The sequence below is a fragment of the Rousettus aegyptiacus genome, unplaced genomic scaffold, assembly GCF_014176215.1.
Source record: "Rousettus aegyptiacus isolate mRouAeg1 unplaced genomic scaffold, mRouAeg1.p scaffold_m13_p_2, whole genome shotgun sequence".
Taxonomy (NCBI): Eukaryota; Metazoa; Chordata; class Mammalia; order Chiroptera; family Pteropodidae; genus Rousettus; species Rousettus aegyptiacus.
The window spans coordinates 138423196-138442368 of record NW_023416295.1 but is presented as its reverse complement, the minus strand read 5'-3'; the positions used below and the strand labels follow the sequence as shown (position 1 = coordinate 138442368).

At 33.4% G+C, this 19173-nt stretch overlaps 1 protein-coding gene across 13 annotated transcripts in view; it reads right to left on the bottom strand.

The window, feature by feature from the left end:
- KIF21A (kinesin family member 21A) overlaps positions 1 to 19173 on the bottom strand; it is a 128952-nt gene that overhangs the window by 23404 nt on the left and 86375 nt on the right. For 9 of the 13 annotated variants that reach the window (XM_016151698.2, XM_016151693.2, XM_016151694.2 and 6 more), the window contains 15 exons: positions 15633 to 15723; positions 15105 to 15222; positions 14527 to 14715; positions 13884 to 14083; positions 12657 to 12764; positions 11114 to 11182; positions 10804 to 11018; positions 10505 to 10658; positions 9801 to 9995; positions 9300 to 9401; positions 8455 to 8620; positions 7951 to 7971; positions 3783 to 3843; positions 3357 to 3411; positions 717 to 931 (listed from right to left, as the gene is read on the bottom strand). In XM_016151698.2, the coding sequence (XP_016007184.2) occupies positions 717 to 931; positions 3357 to 3411; positions 3783 to 3843; positions 7951 to 7971; positions 8455 to 8620; positions 9300 to 9401; positions 9801 to 9995; positions 10505 to 10658; positions 10804 to 11018; positions 11114 to 11182; positions 12657 to 12764; positions 13884 to 14083; positions 14527 to 14715; positions 15105 to 15222; positions 15633 to 15723 (1959 nt within the window). The remainder of the gene's footprint in view (positions 1 to 716; positions 932 to 3356; positions 3412 to 3782; positions 3844 to 7950; positions 7972 to 8454; positions 8621 to 9299; positions 9402 to 9800; positions 9996 to 10504; positions 10659 to 10803; positions 11019 to 11113; positions 11183 to 12656; positions 12765 to 13883; positions 14084 to 14526; positions 14716 to 15104; positions 15223 to 15632; positions 15724 to 19173) is intronic. The other 4 variants (XM_016151695.2, XM_016151700.2, XM_016151701.2 and 1 more) reach the window with 1 other exon arrangement.

Below are 19173 nucleotides of genomic sequence, written 5' to 3'. Positions count from 1 at the left end.
ATACAATGTACATATACACACTGGCCTGTATAGGGAAATCTTTCTTTGTCCTCAATAATTTAAAAAGTTCTAAATAAGATTTGTTTTGAACAGAATAAGTTTTGTTCAGTTTATCATAGATGGGAGAGAATGTCTCCTTCAAATCTTTAACGATACCAAATGAAATACTTTGTGCATACACTCATGTCAGACATGACATGTGCTTCAAGGCAAAGAATTAGGAAAACCCAAAAGGTATTAAGTTTGTAATTCACATTTCTCTTTTGTTTAAAGGGTCAGCAAAGGTTCGCTATTCTGACCAGGCTCTTAGAACCAGGACATACATAATTCGGAGCAAATTTAAGAGTTTTTAAAGCTTCTATTTTATATAATTGTTTTACAGGTATAACTTTAACCTAATTTATATGTTTCTAAAAAAAATTTATCTGTAATTCATAACTCAGTCTTCATAAAAAATATAACCCTATAAGAATGACCCTAAAACTGAGAAACAAGACAATGCAATCCAACACTGAACATCTCATCTCGAATGATTTCAAATGCCCAAAAAATTAGGTACAATGATACCTAAAAGAAATTATTTGAAAACCAGAGATCTTAATTACATAATTTTTAAAAAAATAGAAATAGGAAATTAGCAACATGCATATTAAAAAAAAGAAAAAAGAAAAGAAAAGCCAAAAGAAAGGAAGTTAGTGTAGCAGGGCCAGACTTACATGCTGCCTATCTTAGAAGGGAAGCCAGATGGGGGAGGGAGTTCTTTTTCCCTAGCAGAAGTACCACTTGTCTCTGTATTCATTCCAATTTCTTGCCCTTCTGCAACAGGCGTAAGAGGGCCAGGCAAGGAGGCATCTCCTGTACTAGTGTCTGAAGCTAGTTCACTGCTATCTGCATACAGCAATTCCATTTGAGTGGTGGTTCTCCTTCGGGCCTAGTCAGAGAATGGAAGGAAAAGCAATCAGGAGCAAACTTTTGCAGAGAAGATGATTAGGGAATAGAGATTTAATATTAGTTTGAAATGGGTAAAAACATTTAGCGTGTCTTTTCCTAGCAAGTGTGTCAAACATAGCATGTAAGATAGTGACAAGCCAGAGCTATAGCCAGATGAGGCCTTCACAGGCTGTAATAATAGCCAACACTTGTATTGTACTTTGTGTATGCCAGGCATTGTTGTAAGCACTTTATTATATTAGCATGTACTATCATTATCCTAATTCACAAATGAGGAAACTGAAGCACAGAGAAGCTAAGTAATTTGCCCAAAGTCACACAGCTAGTAAGTGGCAAAGCTAGATTCAAAACCTGCCTCCAATATTACTGTGCTATCCTGCCACTCATGGCCAGCAACCTCAGCATTAAATTTAAAAATAAAAAAAAAAAAAAAGAAGAAAAAGAAAATTAAACCAAAATACAATTTCAGGGAAGCTCAACTAAATTCTAAAATGTTTTATCTTAATATTAGTTTTTACATCCATTTCTCATTTTTTGTGACCTTGCTCCATAGATGCCTTATCTGTGTGTTTAATCTGCCTGCTGGATAATTCGACACCAGCCTGCACTAGCTTTTCGCAGCATAGGGAGGCAATGAGGTTATTCTCCTAAAATCTAAACTCACTATAAGCATTCTCTTACTTACTTTTGAAAACTAAGTGACTACCCTGTTGTTGCTCAGAGTTGTTGTCATCACTAAGGTATTAACAGATCAACACGGTGTTGACCAGATTGTAAGCCTCTAAAAGGGCCAGCACCTGTTTTATTCAACTTTATATCCCCTGCAGTTAACATAGTGATGGTGCATACCTATTTAAAATATAGTCGACTTTGTTTCAATGAGGAAAAATAAATGGCATGAGATCCTTCTAAGCATCTTTACAGTTCAGAAGGAGTAGGAAGTATCATTTCAGGAAACTTTAGGGAAGAGAAAGCCCTACAGCCAATTTTTTTTTTTTTTTTTTTTTTTTTAACTGTCAATTCTCTCTATGGCCAATGGCCCAGGGCAGAGAGGAAACATTTTCTTGGGACTTCCTAACACAGCAGTTCTTTCAGGAGATGACCTTTAGGCTACCAGTTGACATCTCTGTCTGGTGTCCCACAAGGGCAGGAATAACCAGGCTCACAGAGCCTAAAAGATAAAAGTTACCTTAAGAGGTTCTCTCCTCTGCTTAAGCCTGGATCCAGACTATAGAAGAATGTTTCCTTTGAGTTTGGTAACTTCTGCTTAGTACTAAGAATACATGAATTACATGTCCCAAAGCCAGTAGCTCAAGGACCACAAACAGAGCTTGTTTTCAATCAGATTACCAGGTGTTTTAAAGATAAGGAAATTCTACATAAAAATCCATATTTAAGGCTTCTCTTCAGAAACAAAAGTATCTGGTAGCCTTATGCCCATCGGGCAAAATTGAGCAACAGTTGAATGGTGACTATATGTTTTACATGTCACTTGTCCTCTTCAGGTAATTATAATGACCTGGACTCATGATTTTATATCCAGCCAAATTACTCATTTACATTACCTGACTAACCACTGTGAGCCTTAAATCCCTCCTGTCTACTTGCACAGCATTATTCTTTCAGGTCCAGATTCTATGTGTTCATTCAACAAATATTCACTAAACACTGCAAAAATTATTTGTTTTCAAACATCTTAAAATGATTAGCTAATTCATCTAGCATCAAATGCTACCAACTCTCAATCTGAAATGTACTATGTGTATCCTTTACACATTTAACAGTGTGTCATTTATATTTTTAAAAAACTTTACAAATAAACATAGCCTCATTAGCTTTTAACACAAACTGATGATTAAGAGTTGGTTTATTATTCAAAGCATTAGCTAAACAAATTAAGTAATACTTAAGAACATACAAGAATGTTAAATTTTCAAAATTCTCCTACCAATCTGATTTACATTTTGTGCCACTACAGGTCTTACAACTTATTTAACCAACTCCTTTAAAAATTACTATTGTCTAATAATTTGTGACTGTCTCCTATATTATTAGGAAATTTAGGCAACTTTAATAAATTAGCATAACTTCCTTAATAGGTAATAAACTTTTAAAAGAAACCCAAAAAAAGAAAAAAGAATTAGTATCCATAATTACATCTTATCTAGTGGGGAAAGTGTAAGACTATAATGAAGCACAAGTTCCACGAAAGAGAAAATTTTTAACATAAATTTTTTTCAAAGAGAAATATGATAAAAAACTAAATTTCTTACACATGGACACTTTGGTAAAAGCATGTCCACTTGCTAACCTATGAAGGATCAAGCCTGAGGTTTATGTATTTAATAGGGATAACAAAAAACAGAGGGAAAAAATGTTTACTTGGCATTTTTAATCCTCCTTACCTTGTTTTTAGGTTTCACTTCACCACAAAGCTTCATAAGGTCTGAAGACAGCGTGCTGTTTGCAAATAAATAACCACAAAATTAAAAGAGAATTTATTATAGAAAACCATATATCCTCTATGTTTATAACTGTGGAAAAAAATTTTATATGCCTATCTAGAGAAAAAAAAAATAATATTTAAAATCAAAATGAACTAATTTTAAAAAGTCATTTTCCTTCCTTAAATATTCCAGTATTTTATTTTAATATTTGTGGTGGTTAAGCACGACTTAATTGGGTTTCCATATTACTGTTGCTAGTGCTATCAGCCATAAAAATCAAAATTATTAGTTGTATACGGGTAATTGTTTGAAGCAACAAGATAAAAATATTAAAAATATTATGGAAAGAAGTAAAATCTATTAAGTTTGCAAAGGCTCACTTACCTTCCTTCGGATCCTGGACTGTTTAAAGGTGCGTCCTCATCAGTACTATCCTCTACATTTTCTAAAAAAAATGTCCAAAATGTAAGTATTATCTACATGGCACAATCCGAATGATGACCACAATCCCTATGCTACAATAAACATCAGCCCAAAGTTTCAAGATGGGCACTTTGGTTTTAGTAACTGAATCAAAATAGAAATGCAGCAAAGTATTTCTAAGAAAATCTTTTGATTATACATCATAGGATGAGAAAAAAAAAAACATGTTCAAAATAGGAAAACCTCAAGTTTGAATGATAAAATGGAGAAGAACAACATTCTGGATGGAAAAGAAATCACGTACTTATCAGAGTATGTGTAGTTATATATTTTTTCAGAGTATGTATTTATTCCATGCCATCCAAATATATAAAAACTCACTGAGTGAAATACAAAACTAAAGTAAATGCTGCATGAGCTCCCTTGATTGTACTAAGCCAACTTCAAAAAGGATATGTGTGAACACACTTGCTATACTTCATCATGTTATGTTAATTTACTCAAATATTTTCCTTTGCTTTTATTTTTGTTTTCAGGTAGAGAGAGAGAGTATGTGTGTATGTGAAGTATTCAGAAGTTACACATCAGCATGCAGCTCATTCATGTGAATACAAAAGACAAAAACAATAGGTATGCATGCAACAGTTTTGTAAATGAATACAAATAAAACAATGCTATTTCAGAACAACTCTAGCAGACTAGCAAAAAGGAGGAGAAAAAGCAAACAAATAAAACTAGTAAGAAGTCAATAAATAAAACAGCTATTGAAAGTAAACTATTTAAAATGTCAGTGGGCCCCTAATATCAATGCTGATTTTTAAAACAGACATTTTATTACAAAATCATTCCACAAAACTGAAGACAGCATATAAATAAAAATATAAATGATTCATCCCCCTTTAGTTCTTAATTTTATATCAGATAGGTAGATTGCATACATAAGTCAACTAATTCCTTTCTCTGATGCACAACCCTAGCCTTTATTTTCCCATGTGTAAAAGCGGGCTACGTTTGGCTAGTATTTTTCTTGTAGGATGTGATGAAACCAGTTAGACATCAGACGAGCACTTAGTAAAACCTACTTAGCTCCTGCTTATGCATGTATGTCACATTTAGAGATAATTATGGTTGATATAACCCACCCAGCCAGAGAATACTGGTGCCACCTAGACAGTTACCAAATCAGACCCCTCTTCAGGACTGAGCTCAGTATGAGCACTATGGCCATCTGGGAGGCAGGACACACACCATCACCTCACTGTCATACTCTCACCTCCGAGAACATAATTCAGCCCAACTGCACCTTCTTTTCTCATCACCACAGAATTAAGGCCAAAGGCAAAAACTTGTAACTCCCAAATGTCTTAAAGTTCATCCATACCAGTGTAAAGTTGCACAATTTCACTTTACAGGAAGTTGACCAAATATTTTTTAAGTCTTTTAAGTTATTAAAAAAAAAAAAGTTATTTAAAAAAATAAAAGGTAGTGTACAGAAAGAGTTAACCTAGCAGCCTGGAGAAAGCTATCCTTAGAAAGGCCTGCCTGCAAGGTTGGACTTTGTCCGGCATCTGGAAACGTGGCTGCTGCCAGAGCGTCCCGTCACCAGTTAACAAATGAGAGTAACTCAATGTACCTAGCATGTTGGTGTAAACAATACGGCTTATGCCAAACTCCTGCTTTCCCTCTGGGAGGCAGGAATCCTGGTTAGTACTAGGCAGAGGGTACCTATGTGACCAGTCCCCAGTAAAAATCTCGGGTGCTGAGTCTCTAATGGACTCCCTGGACATAAACATTGCACACATGATGCTGCATTTTCCTTCCAAGGGGAAGAATACATTCCATGTGATCTCTCGTGGAAGGGAGAGAACATAAGGAAGCCCAGACACAGATTCCTCCAGAGCCCACTTGTGTTTTTTTCCCTTATGACACAGCTGGGTAACTTTCCTACATTGCTTTCATGACTCTTTCCCATGAATACAATATGCTGATCCCTAAAAGTCTTCTAGCAAATATCCAATGATAGGGATGATCTTAAGGACCCTAATACAGGTGGGGAAAGAAGGGAAAATAAAGATGTTCTTCAAAGCTACAAAACTACAAGCCTATTAACATGGGGTGCTGGCCCTGGCTTGCTTCTATCCTTAAGTTCCATCACTCTATGCCATGTACTTGTTGCTCCAGAGCACGAACCTACTTGGAGGCCTTATGCACAAAAGACTGTGGCTGAATCTTCATGCTTTAGCTTAATAACTGCCTGAAGTCACTCATCTCTGGTTCCCCTTCAACTGTGTCTTTTGCCTCGCTAATTCTTTTTCTTTCTTTATGTTTCAGCTTAAACATCACCTCCTCCAGAAAGCCTTCATTGACCCTCCCTTCTTGTTGGGTAGCCCCATTCTGCTCCCATAAATCCCCCTATATATCTCAATCACTGCCCTCACTATAATGTATCATAATCTGTTCACAGTCTGTCACCCACAGCAAGGCATCAAATCCATAAGGGCACACTTTTGTAACTTGTCCATCTTTGAATCCCAGCACTTTGCTCAATGCCCGAGATAAAATTGGAGCTTAATAAATGTTTTTAAATCAATGAACATATGACTATCTAGCTTCTATGGATTTAACTCTCATTTTCTTTTTCTCCTTCCATGTTGTCCCTCCAAACACTTCTGGACTAGATTTATGGCCCCAATTCCTAAGGCAAATTTTTGCAATAAGACACAGGTTACATCAGTTAAACGGGTTTGCTCTCTCTGCTTCTGACCTTTCTTCCAGCTATAGATAATTGAAAGTTGTTTGACACTTGTGAAAAAGTACACAATTCATAATATTGGCAGCTTAATATTTTCCGCAAAAGAAGAATATCAAAGAGGGCATTGCATTTTTCTTCTGAGTGAAAAGAGCTAATGGACTGAAATAAGGATTTACGTATTAGTATAAGTTGAGCCACTAAGAAAAAGAAGAACAAAGAGGGGGAGGAAAAGAAATGTGTTGATAACACATGGAATGGCAAAAATTCTGGTTTTAATCTAGGAACTTTGGCAGCTTTAGTTAGTATATAACCAATCCTACTTTTCCTACCTATACTCATTATACCTTGAGCAGCTTAAAAGTTGTAGTCTTTATCTCTATTATGCAGGTGAGCTCAAGGAAATACTACTTTGAGATTAACATGAGGTATAAGCATGTAAAAAATCATATAGCTCATGTACTTTATTTGTGTAACATCATTTAAATTTAAAATAAATTCAGATTCATGTTTATGTTTATTCTAATGACACAGAGAGGTAATTACATTTAATCTTTCAGTTACATTCCTCATCCTTTAAATATAAGCATTTAGAAAACTTTGGACAGCTGTGTGACTAGAAAAAAAAGTTCAGATCAGGTTGTAATAAAAAGTGCTCCAAAATAATCATTCGGAAAAATCACAGGAAATAAAATTGTCCTGATACTCCTTCGGGTATCTAATCACTAAGAGGAACACAGAAATGACTGACAGGTGGGTGTAGTCCATGTGAATGTAGCAGTGGCAAGAGAAAAATGTTGAAAATCTCTATATGCGATGATCACTAAAACCCCTCATAACCTGAAATACGTTATGATTATAAATATTGTTTCAATCTGTTCATATAAAATCCCTTGGATAGTTTTATTCAATTTATAGCATAAAATAAATGTGTTTAATTTTACAAAAATGGAGAATAGTTGAGAATCTAGCAAATATATGCCAAAGACAAATAAAGACCAAAGATATATACCAAAGAAAGTTATTTATGCGGTTAAAACAACAGAAGTAAGTTAACAGATATATTTAAAAATTAAAAAGAAATATATGCTCCTTTTTTTCCTATAAGATAGAGAAAGAAGGGCTTATGAAACTACAGCCACAATTGGAGTTCAAATAAAGCATACTTCTTTAAATATCTAAGAATTTTAAAATCAGGAACGTATAAGAAAGACAAAAGACTTAGTATGTTTGTGATCATGGGTATAGGTCAAAAAATATCATGCAAAAACCAGCAGTTGCCAATAAAAATTTAAAAAATAAGATGTACCACAATTAGTGTACATGAACAATTAGTAATTCATGCAGCCATAGGGTACACAGAAAGCTAAACATACTTACCTAATGGTACGCTATCTAGATCTGTGTAAATAACAGCAAAAAGGAAACAAAAAGCAATACTCCAATCAAAACAGATCCAATGTTAAGAACTCCCACATAAAACAAGATTATGTACCATTTATAAGATGTGTAGAATAGATGCCATAAGAAAAACTTATAAATTTATGTTTAAGGCAGTTAGATATGCAAAGTAATGACACTTGGTTAATAGTATCAATAATTTAAATAACCAATTCAGAAACTTGGTTAATCTTCTTTATCCATAAAACCTAATTGCTTAATAAGGTTAAATAAGCCTTTTAAAATTGGTAATCATTTCTTGGAATGACAATAATTACATCTCCCAAAATTTATACATGCAAATTAAAGAAGAAATAATTAATAAAAGCATAAGTAAATATAGCATCTATTCAGTCAAACTATAGTAGAAAGAGTTATAGCACAGCATACTCAAGGAACAAAGTTACCATGCAATTCGTTTAACTAAAATTTTGTCCCAATTACCTTGTAAAGCATGGCCTAGTAAAGCATCTAGCTCAGGGTTTAATTCTGCTTTCTCCTTTAACATATGGAATAAGAGCTGGTTTTGTGTAGCACTGGTTATTTCAGTTTGTTTAAGCCGACCTTCGAGTACTTTAATTTGAGCCTCTTTCTGGGCAGCCTGAAGACCCTGAAACGACACCAAAATATATAAATAAAATTATCTTAGGTCATATAAAATGGAATCTACCACACAAAGATCTGCGCTAAACAGCAAATGCACATCATATATGGATTTCGACATCAGATCTTGATTCATCTGAGTTCCTCCACTTAACGAGCTTGGTGAACTTGAGCAAGTAACTTTATCTTCCTGATTCTCAGTTTCTTCATATACAGAATATGAATAATACCTACTAGAGAAGAATAAGTTAAGAGAACATAACATAAAGGGTCTAGGCACAACCCTGATATGAGAAAAATGAGTCAGAAATCATTATCACCTTCAACGGTTAGGGAGACTAATTTTTTTTTTAATCTGTAAAGAATCAGTATTAAACCAAAGTAATACCAAATTTGTTTACAACCTGTGATTTTCTTTTAAGTTTTCCTTTGTTAAAGTAAAATAAGGAATATTTCTTCTTTAAGTTGTTTATCTGTCCTAATACACAAAACGCAATAGATGACAAACTAATGCAATTGATCTAAATATTGCTGACTTTTCTTAACTCTAAAAAAAGGTAAAAGGAATACTTCCTAATTAAAAGAATGGTTTCTCTCATTACAAAGGAACAGGTCAGCAGAGAAAGATAAAACTACAATGAATTAATCAAAACACTTTTTTCAATCATAGTGCAGTCAGATCTTACCTTATTTATGCCCATCGACAGGAAGTGATCTAGCAGATATCGGGCTTCCGTAAGCGTGCAAGCATTAATGACTGCAGTGACATCCAGTGTTTCTCCTTCTTCCTACATCAAATCAGCAATATGTGACATTATTTTGAGCTAACTATATTTAAACAGAAAGCAAAAGCCTATTGTTTCATGTATTTATTTGGTAGTACTGCATTAGCTAATGAGACTTCTCAGAATAGTGTAAATATGATCCCTATCCTAAGAAATATATGGTCTAGTTGAAAAGATAAGACACATTTGAGCAGTTAAGAATTCATCATTTTACAAACAATGAATAATAATACAAAATCGGCAGAGAAATCTGGAGATCGGGCACGAAGTGGTAGACATGCAAAACCTAAGAATCATATGAAACCAATAAATAGAAAATCCCTGCATATAAAAATTCAAAATTCTTTTAATAATTAAAAAAATATTTTTCATTAAGTCATTAAACATTTTTAAATTACAAACCTTTGCTTCTTCCATCTGCATGATGTTGGCTTGACAATCAGAAATACTGTCATTGATGTAATCTATATTAGCAGTTAATGACTCCATCTCCTCATTGATGTTGACCACGTTTTTATCTCCCTCTCCATTCTCCTTGATGATCTTTTCCCTTCTTTTTGAAAGTTTTTCTCGTCTTTTTGTGAGTTCTTCCCGTTGCTAATGAGAAAATAGGTTGGATTTTAAAAAACGATCTCCATCCAAGACCTTGAGAACATTACATTAAGTAAAATAAGCGAGTCACAGAAAGACAAATATTTAAGGATTCCCCTTATATGAGTTATCTAAAATAGTCAAACTCATAGAAGCAGTAGGTAGAATGGTGATTGCCAGGGGCTGGGGACAGGGGTAAGTGGAGAATTGTTCTTCAATGGGTACAACATTTCAGTTGTGCTAGATGAGTAAGTCCCAGAGGTCTGCTGCACAACATTGTGCCTATAGTAACAATACTGTATTGTGCACTTAAAAATTTGTTAATACGGTATACCTCGTGTTATCTGTTTTTATCACAACTTTATAAAATTGACTTTCATCTACTCATGCACAATCCAATCAAAACTCACCAAAAGAAAACTCAGTTAGTATTAAATCTAACCAGGGAACATGTTTGAAAAACTAGAATTAACAGTCAGCTAAGGGAGAACATATCTACTTTCTATTTTCCACACCTTGAGTAGTCTATTCATATCAGCCTCCATATTGGAAATAGTCATTTTCTGCATGATGATATCTGTGACCCTGCGCTCAAGAAGTTGCCACTTCATGCGAGCTGCCTTGGAGGTAAACACTCGGCCAGTCAATCCTTTCCTCTGATATTTTTTTCTATAATCATATAAAAACAGACAAATATAATTACTTATGTGCTTATTTGATTATATACTAGCAGACAATGTGCTGTTTTTCATTAAGTCCAAAATCAGTAATAATGCTACAAACATGTCGAGAGAAAAAGAAGAATCGTGTTGACCTGGTTCCATTTGTTGTGGGCGTTGGTAAGGCCTGGACTCTTGCCACAGGAATCCTCATCTTTTGCTGGGCTCCTGACCTTGATGTGTCTGCTTCTACAGCCACTGCACTGGAACCTGTGTCCTGCACGGGGGTATCAGATGAGCTCAGCTTCCGAGTGACTTTCCCAGCCACTTTATCTGACATGGGCCTTACTTGCCGACGAAGAGCTGTAACCTGAAATAGGAACAGAGACTGACTCATTTTCTTAGTCTATACCTATACATTATTTATCTCAAAGCCAGAATGTTTCCTCCAAATGGTCAACTTGCCTCTTCAGTTTTACGACGAAGAACCACTTCTTGGTTTCTTTTTTGGGCTTCCAGAAGTCTAAGTTGATGCTATAAAATAATATTGAATAAGTTAGAATAGAAAATGACAGCATTTCCTACTCCTACATTAACATATTCCCCCATTCCACTGGGAACTATAAGAATTTTTAGCAGAATCTGAGCTAATGACAACCTTGCATCCATTACTAGAGATATATTTTATTCCAATAAACACAAATGCATATTGATATAGCTATATCTCTCTGAAAAATAAAGTTGTCTCTGTAACACATACTTTTATTTAAAAACATTCATAGAGGGCTTACTGTATTCAAATGCTTTTCAAAGTGCTTTACAAATATTAGCTCATTTTATTTTTGTTAGACATTTTGTTTTGCTGGCTAAGGCATGAACAGGAAAAAACACAGCTTAGATTCTTTTCAACAAAGGCATCTTACTATATATAGTAATTATAAACTCTGTTTTAAATATGGAAAGGATATATATTAATTGTATTGCATTTTATGATAACTTTAGAAAAGTTATGATGTTAGGTAAAGTAAATGAACAATAAAATGTGTGAGTACTGATTACCAACTTGTTTCTAAGTACTCTATATGATAAAGACAAGTAATTATAAATTACTTTAAGTCATTTTATAGGACTCTAATTTGGAAAGAATTTTGTACTGAAAATAGATCCTAGTTTCTGGTTCTGTCACTTATTCAACTCTGTGATCTTGGGCAAAGTTTAGAAATTGGACTTGATCACAGATATTTCTTTGTTGGGATATATCCTTCAAATTTGTCCCTCATTTTAATCAAGCATGTATATATGAAATGCTACTTTACCCTTAATGTTAAATCATGAGACATTTTTCATTTTACTGTGCAATTTCCAAATCCTAATTTTTAATGGATAAATAACAACCTATTAAATGAGACGGACTATAATTTGTTAACCATTCCCCTTACTATAATGTTGTTGTTTTTACTTTTTCACTACTACAAATAATCCTAAAGTGAAGATTTTAACACAGTAATTTTTCTTATTTTAGATTATATTCTTAGTCTTAGTTCATAGAAGTGAAATGCTTGAGTCACAGAATACAAAAATTTTTGTAGCTCTTAGTAAAGCCTCTTTCAGAGAAGCCCGGTTACTACCCCAGAAACATTTCTAAGAATCCTAGTGATGAAACTTTCCTTGGAACCAGCCTACAACCTCTATTTTATACAACACTGCGAGCAGTTCCTTAATCTCCCTAGAGATAACCAGTTGTTCTTTGCCTTTTACTTCCACCTCATTACCTAGGAAGTAAGTTATCAAGAAAATTTACAACACTATAGTGTTTTTCATAAACTTTTACATTTAATTACCATAACCCACATACTATAATAAACACCTTATTATAAAATTAACGCTTATTTATTGCCCTTAGCCTGTCTTTAATAGCTATAGTTATCAGAAACTTTTTTCCCATTTATTAAACAATCTTATTTAATGTACCATGTTTGTATACAATTGAGAGTTAAAGTCCACTCACATCTCGTTTACGTTGATCTTTTTTCAACTGAGCAATCTCTCTGTTTCTTCTAGACTCTGTTAATCTGGCTTTTTCTTGTTCTTCTTTCATTTGTTTCATTAGGCGAACCTAAAAAGTTAGGTAGATACATCTATTGGAATTATCCTATCACAACATTCATTAAATAAACCACATGTATAGAAGTCAGTTCTAGGAATATTTAACATGGAAACATGTTTTTTTTTTTTTTTTTTTTTTGCTGCACATTTTAAACGGTCAATTCTTATTTCTGTGGGATTAATACACTTCTATTTCTAATGTACTTCTAATTAGTCTATCAAACTGCTTAGTGTTCTATTCTTTTTATATTCAATATTCAGTTGTTCTATAACTTGAATGCATTTTTGGTACTGAATACCAGTAGCTTTTTAATCTTGACCAAGTTATTTAATCTCTCTCAGCTTTAGTTTTCTCTACAAAATGGAGACAATAATCCTATGGCATTGTACTATTATGAAAATTCAAAGAGTTATTACCTGTGCAGTACCTGTAACAGTGCCTGGGATATAGTAAGCACCTAACAATTAAAGCTACTGTTGTTGTCATCAGCAAATATACAACATAATAATCTACTTCCTAAATCATTTCCATATTTGCTTTTTTAAAGAAACAAAATTGATTGTCATACTAAATGTTAAGAATAATTGATTCTATAATAAAAACAGATAACAAAATCAAGATTCACATACTCCCTTTGGTCAAGGGAAGAAAATGCATTCTTTTCTACATATTGGAATCATAAACACCAAATTCAAGATAGTTATTACCTCTCAGGGAAAAAGAAATATGATCCTGAAAGGATACATAAGAGGCTTTATGTACATCTGTAATGTTTAATATCTTAAACTAGATAGTGGATATTGTGTTCATTATGTAATTATCTATGCTTTTTCTGCATGCTTGAAATAGTTTATACTTTTGTTAACCTTGTGTAAGAGTTTTAACACGAGTAATATCCATCAAAGTCTGAGAACCTCTGTTGACCACCTAATTTTCAGCTACTCTGAAGAAAAGCTTTGATAATCAATGACCATAAGAAACAACTTCTAATTGTCCAAAGGAAGCACATCATTTGCAAGACCGGGTTACTTTTTATTGAATATGGAAAGAACCACAATAACTTTTTTTTGGTCCCAAATGACACAAGCCTCTTTAAGATCAGACTTTAATGGAAAATACAATCAATACCTTTGTTTTTTTCATTTCCATCACATCCTGCTGCAATTTCTTCAATTGCTTTTCATACTGAGACTGATTTTTAAGCAACCTTGCATGTTCTTTTTGAGCTGTCTGAAGTCTCTGTAGTTCTTTATTCATGGCTTGGAGTTTCTTTTCATATTCAGACCTAACTTTTTTTGCCTTTTCTTCTGAGTAAGATTCCACTGAGCCTAAATGATCAAAGGGGGTGAGGATAATTGTATTTGATTTTGTGAGATACAGATTTTTATTTCTCAAATTACACTTCATGTCCTTAGAGAAGAACTACATCCCAAACACAAACCTCAGAAGGTCAGAGTGTCTTTGAATCACATTCTCTTTTATTATCTACTTTAAACTTGTTAAACAATTATCGAAGTTTTTTTTTAAATTCAAAACACAATTCTAGCATAAATCAAAGCGTTAAAACTATTTACCACAACTCAGGATAAAATAATTAAATAACCTAGACAGGTACCAGAATGAAAGAACAAAATAATATTTAACATAATGACACAAATTCACATTTGATGTGGCTTCTAACATAACTTTTTTTCCTTCCATAAGAAAAGCAATAAAAATGCATTTTGACAACAGATTTTGAGCTTTAATTAGAATTAAATAGAATTCTTACCTAAGTTTTGAAGCACCTGGTCTCTTTCGAGCTGAGTATCCCGAATTTTATGTTGCAACATCATTAGTTTCTCTTCATACTGCTTTTTCAGTGTCTGCAGTCTTTTCTGGCTGTTTTCTAGTTCATCAATCAGCTTTTGCTTGATTGCAATTTCACAAGTAATATTTGCTAAGTCTGCTTGATAATTGGCTATTTATAAAAGAAGAAAATAAAAATACTGGCATATTATAATTCTAGCTTTCAAGCAAAAATGTGAAAATCATCATCCATATATATCTAAGTATTCACTTAGCAGTTAGAAAAAAAAAATCTTCTGGATAAACCATAAACTAAAAAAGATGAACAAGATAGTGTTCACATTGATCAGGGACAATGGATACTATTTGTTCTTAAAAAAGAATGGAAATCACATGACAACTAATACAATAAAGGAACAAATATGAGCCTTCAAGGGCATACAGAGGTCGGCAGTTATAAAAGCTACTTCATCAAGATGAAATGGTGAATGTTAAGTTTTCTGTCATGTTTTAAATGAGTTCCCAAAAAGAATTTTCGTCCTTGTACTAAAAGGCAAGTACCTTTTTCATCTGATTCAGAATCTGATTCATCAGAGCTTTCACCTCCTTCAATGTCATCTTCTTCTTCCTCCTCCTCTTCTTCCTCATCCTCATGATCACTTACTTCTTGACTTTCTTCCTAAAATGTGGTTTGTGACCATTAATAGTACAGTACGGGCAAAGCAAACTCATTACTTCATTAAGAGACACTGCTAGAGTACAAAGTACTAAAGCACAAAAATTTCACTTTTCATCAGTTCAAAAATCATTCTACAATTTTAAGGTTATTACACAATAATTTGTCTTAAATCAAAGAGTACTTCATCTCTCAAGAGTATTCTATACCCCCTAAACACAATGCTTTCACAATGCACAATAATGAGAGTTGCCAATATTTTATAGCTCACATTTTTAAACAAAGGAAGTCTTCAAGAAAACTTTAAAATGGATTGATGAATGATAATCACTCCTCTTTTCTACATTGAAGTTATCAGCAACCAAGAACAAATACAGGGACTAAAATTTTCAAGTTCATTCTTTCATACTTACCACTTCCAATTCATTGTTTTCTCTTTCTGAAATACCCTTTTCTTCTTTCTTCTCTTGGTCAGTGTCTGTATTATCTTCTTTACCAGCCACGCTTAAAAAGAAGAAAGAAAAGGGTATGATATTAGACTAGAGACAAAAATTGTTCACGTTTTTCTTTCAGATTTTTAAAAACCATCAATTATTTGGGAAAACAAATAGAAGAGTCGATTATCTGAGCAACGTTATCACGTCTGATGCTTCAGAAGAAAATAGAAATTGCTATTCAACCAATAGCATAGTGATTTATATTATTGGAGGAAAACTTATTTTCCAGAAACACTGAGGAATAGATTATACCCTGGAGCATGAGACCTGATAAGAGAGCTAAGAACTAGTCACAGTAACAGCCAATTAACTAGAATATAGGCAATTTAAAATCAAAGAAAATCAAAACAAATACTCTTGTTTTCTCATCTAAGTATATAAAACTTTCCTCATCTAAAAACAAAGATATAGAAACTACATTTTCATTGATGTCCTAACACATTTAAAAATAAATTTGAAGATCCAGGACAAATTCGCTCACAGTAAATATGCCTACACTGACTGCATCCATCAGTGTTCGGGTTTTCTCTGGTAATTATACAGGCTCTTTCTTCCTAGGCTGTATCTACAGCGAAGTCTGTTTCTCAAAATGTTCTTACAGAAATGGGTCTTTGTACACCAAAACTGTCTCAAGTTCAGCCTGTCCTGACCTGTGACTGAACAGGAATTCCAGGGTCTGCCACAAGGTTCTCCACACAAATAGAAGCCTCCTCTTCAGTAATGTAGTACTAACAGCCCTGACTGCACACTGATGTCAGTCAATAAATACAGCTAAACTAATTCAGCCCTGGTGGCCCTGAGAAGAAGACAGAAGAATCTATAGTGACAAAAATTTGCACACTTAAATCACTTTGGATCTTTTAGGGGTTTAGCAGCCATAATCAATCATGTTCAAAAGTTATACCTCTATTTTCTAGACTCATACATTTAATCAGCTAAATATCTTAAGAAAGTGAACTTTAAATGAATCTACATATAATAGATTTCTTCTTGCTCTATAGTAACATTTTTTAAATTATTAAGAATAAAAAGAATATTCTGATAAGGTAATAGTCTCTAAACCAAATTCCCCCAGACCGAGCTTAAAAACTTTATTGGAATAACTTTATAACATCTATCATTTCTTTCGGATATTCTGCTACACTAAATAATTGCCCTAATACATGGATTTATTTTTAGCTTCTAAACTAAAACTTTAATTTCACTTAGGCTCTGTTATTATTATTAAACTCTAATGTTTACCACTAGGTCTCAATTCTCATGAACATTTTTGTACTCAGAACAAGATGAATTATACATACTTTTTCTTTATATACGCTTTTCAGAGTTCTTAATTTGTATTTCTTTATGAATTGTTTCTTTAATTTCTGTCTTCCCCACTAGTCTGTAAACCTCATGAGGGCAGGGATCATGTGTGTTTGCTCAGCATTATACCACCAGCACTCAGAGGATGTGCATGATAAATGTGCAGTAACTATTTGTTAAATATATCAATCTCTATGACTGTGCATGAGCACCTCTGTTCGGCACTTCTGCCTATGTGACTCGCTCACTAATTATATTAGAGTTTAATAGCACCTATTGAAAGATACATACAGATGCACAGAAGACAGCATATCTCTAGAATGAGAAGCAACTACCAGTAGGAATATCAATAAAAGAATCTTAACCGGAAAGGAATTAAGTAAATAACAGGGTTCCATGAATGTTGTTAAATCATTTTGTCAGAGAAAAACGCTGAACATACTGACCACCTCTCTTACGTCACTTTTACCATAGTAGCACTGGTAATTTTACAACATCACGCAGTTCGAACTGGAATCTAGAAAGACATTCCCCTTCTTCTAATCATCCCATTGAAAGACCAGTACCATTTACTCAAACAGAGTTATACTTGAGATTTAGGACTAAGGGTAAAGGCTAGGAAAGGAGAACTTGTTAGGAAACATACCTCCCATCAGCATTCCCTAGCCCCTCCCCTATTCAGTCTCCCTTCCTCACTTGCGACTGTTGCAGCATACAATTTTTTGTTATTGTTGGTTCCTTCATTACTTCCAGTTCCAACCCCAATTCCCTTTTACTCAGGTTTATAGCCATACAACCACTTTATTCCAAACACTTGACGCAACACACCCTCCTACTCCGTCCAGTATCCTGCTTAACAGATGTTACTTTTCACTTCATATAAAGTTAACTCATATAGTGTAGCTGTTTATGCCAATTCTGATAAAGAAAAATTAACAGTTGTAACTTTACATTGTTAATATACCTTTAAAAATCACTAAGGTTTAAGCTTTTAAAATACAAGTTGATACTTTATCATTATTGTACCTCAAATACTCAAGTTTTCTTCAATAAACTGAGGCACACTGATACCTACAATAACTGCCTAAACAGCAATGAAAGTAATTTAAGTTTGCACTTTACATAGAATCAGAATCTTGGAGCTGGAACACCAGCGATCATATGGTTTAACCCCTTTAACAGTTGACAACAAATATCAACATTTTTGGTGACAACCATAAAAGAAACTGTGGCCTGAGGGAGTTAATCCACTCAAGGGAATTAAAACCAGATGTTGTGGCTCCCAGGCCACTATTCTAGAATCATGCACTCAAAGTTCAGTCCACACACAAGAAAGCATCTGCGTCATCCAGGAGCCTTTTAGATAAAGACAATCTCAGACTCCACCACAGTCCTACTGAATCAGAATCTTCATTTTATCAAACTCCCCAGGTGATTTGCAAGCCCATTCACATTTGAGAAACCGTCCTAGATCATCAACTATTCTGCTTTTGCTATCCTTCACGGATAATGTAAAAGTTGAATGCAAACTATCCACTAAGTACATTTAAAGTACCTGACTATATTGTAGTGGGAAAATGCTTTCACACACTACTTTAACTTATATACTTATTTTGACCTTTCAAACTAAAAGAAATTTCATATTTTAAGCCCTTAATTTAATTCCAATGATAAACATAATATCTTGAATTTATAATAATTAGATGAATTTTATTGTGACTTTTTGACAATTCGAATTACATTATAATTATAGAACACTTTAAATAAGTTATAGAATTGTAGAATAGAATTATAGAAACTTTAGAATACTATATAATATGTAGGATATCACTAAAAAATGTAAATTACTAAATAATTTCAAGAAGTTACAATTTTTAAGCTTTCGTATTTAAAGTAAGATATCATTTAACTAATTGTTGCATAGTAAACATCCTCAAAAGGCTTACTTTAAGTAATAGATGAAATTTCTAAAGTAGGATTTCCAAAATACTTAAATATTATTAAAATCAGTTTTATTTTCTTAATCATTTTGACTATATAATCTAGAAATTTATTTAGAAAAATCTATAAAGAGAAGTTCTGGTAAGTAAAAACCTAATTGATCCTGGTTGAAATAACCATAATTTTCAATAAGTAAAATGTAAATGTTTAT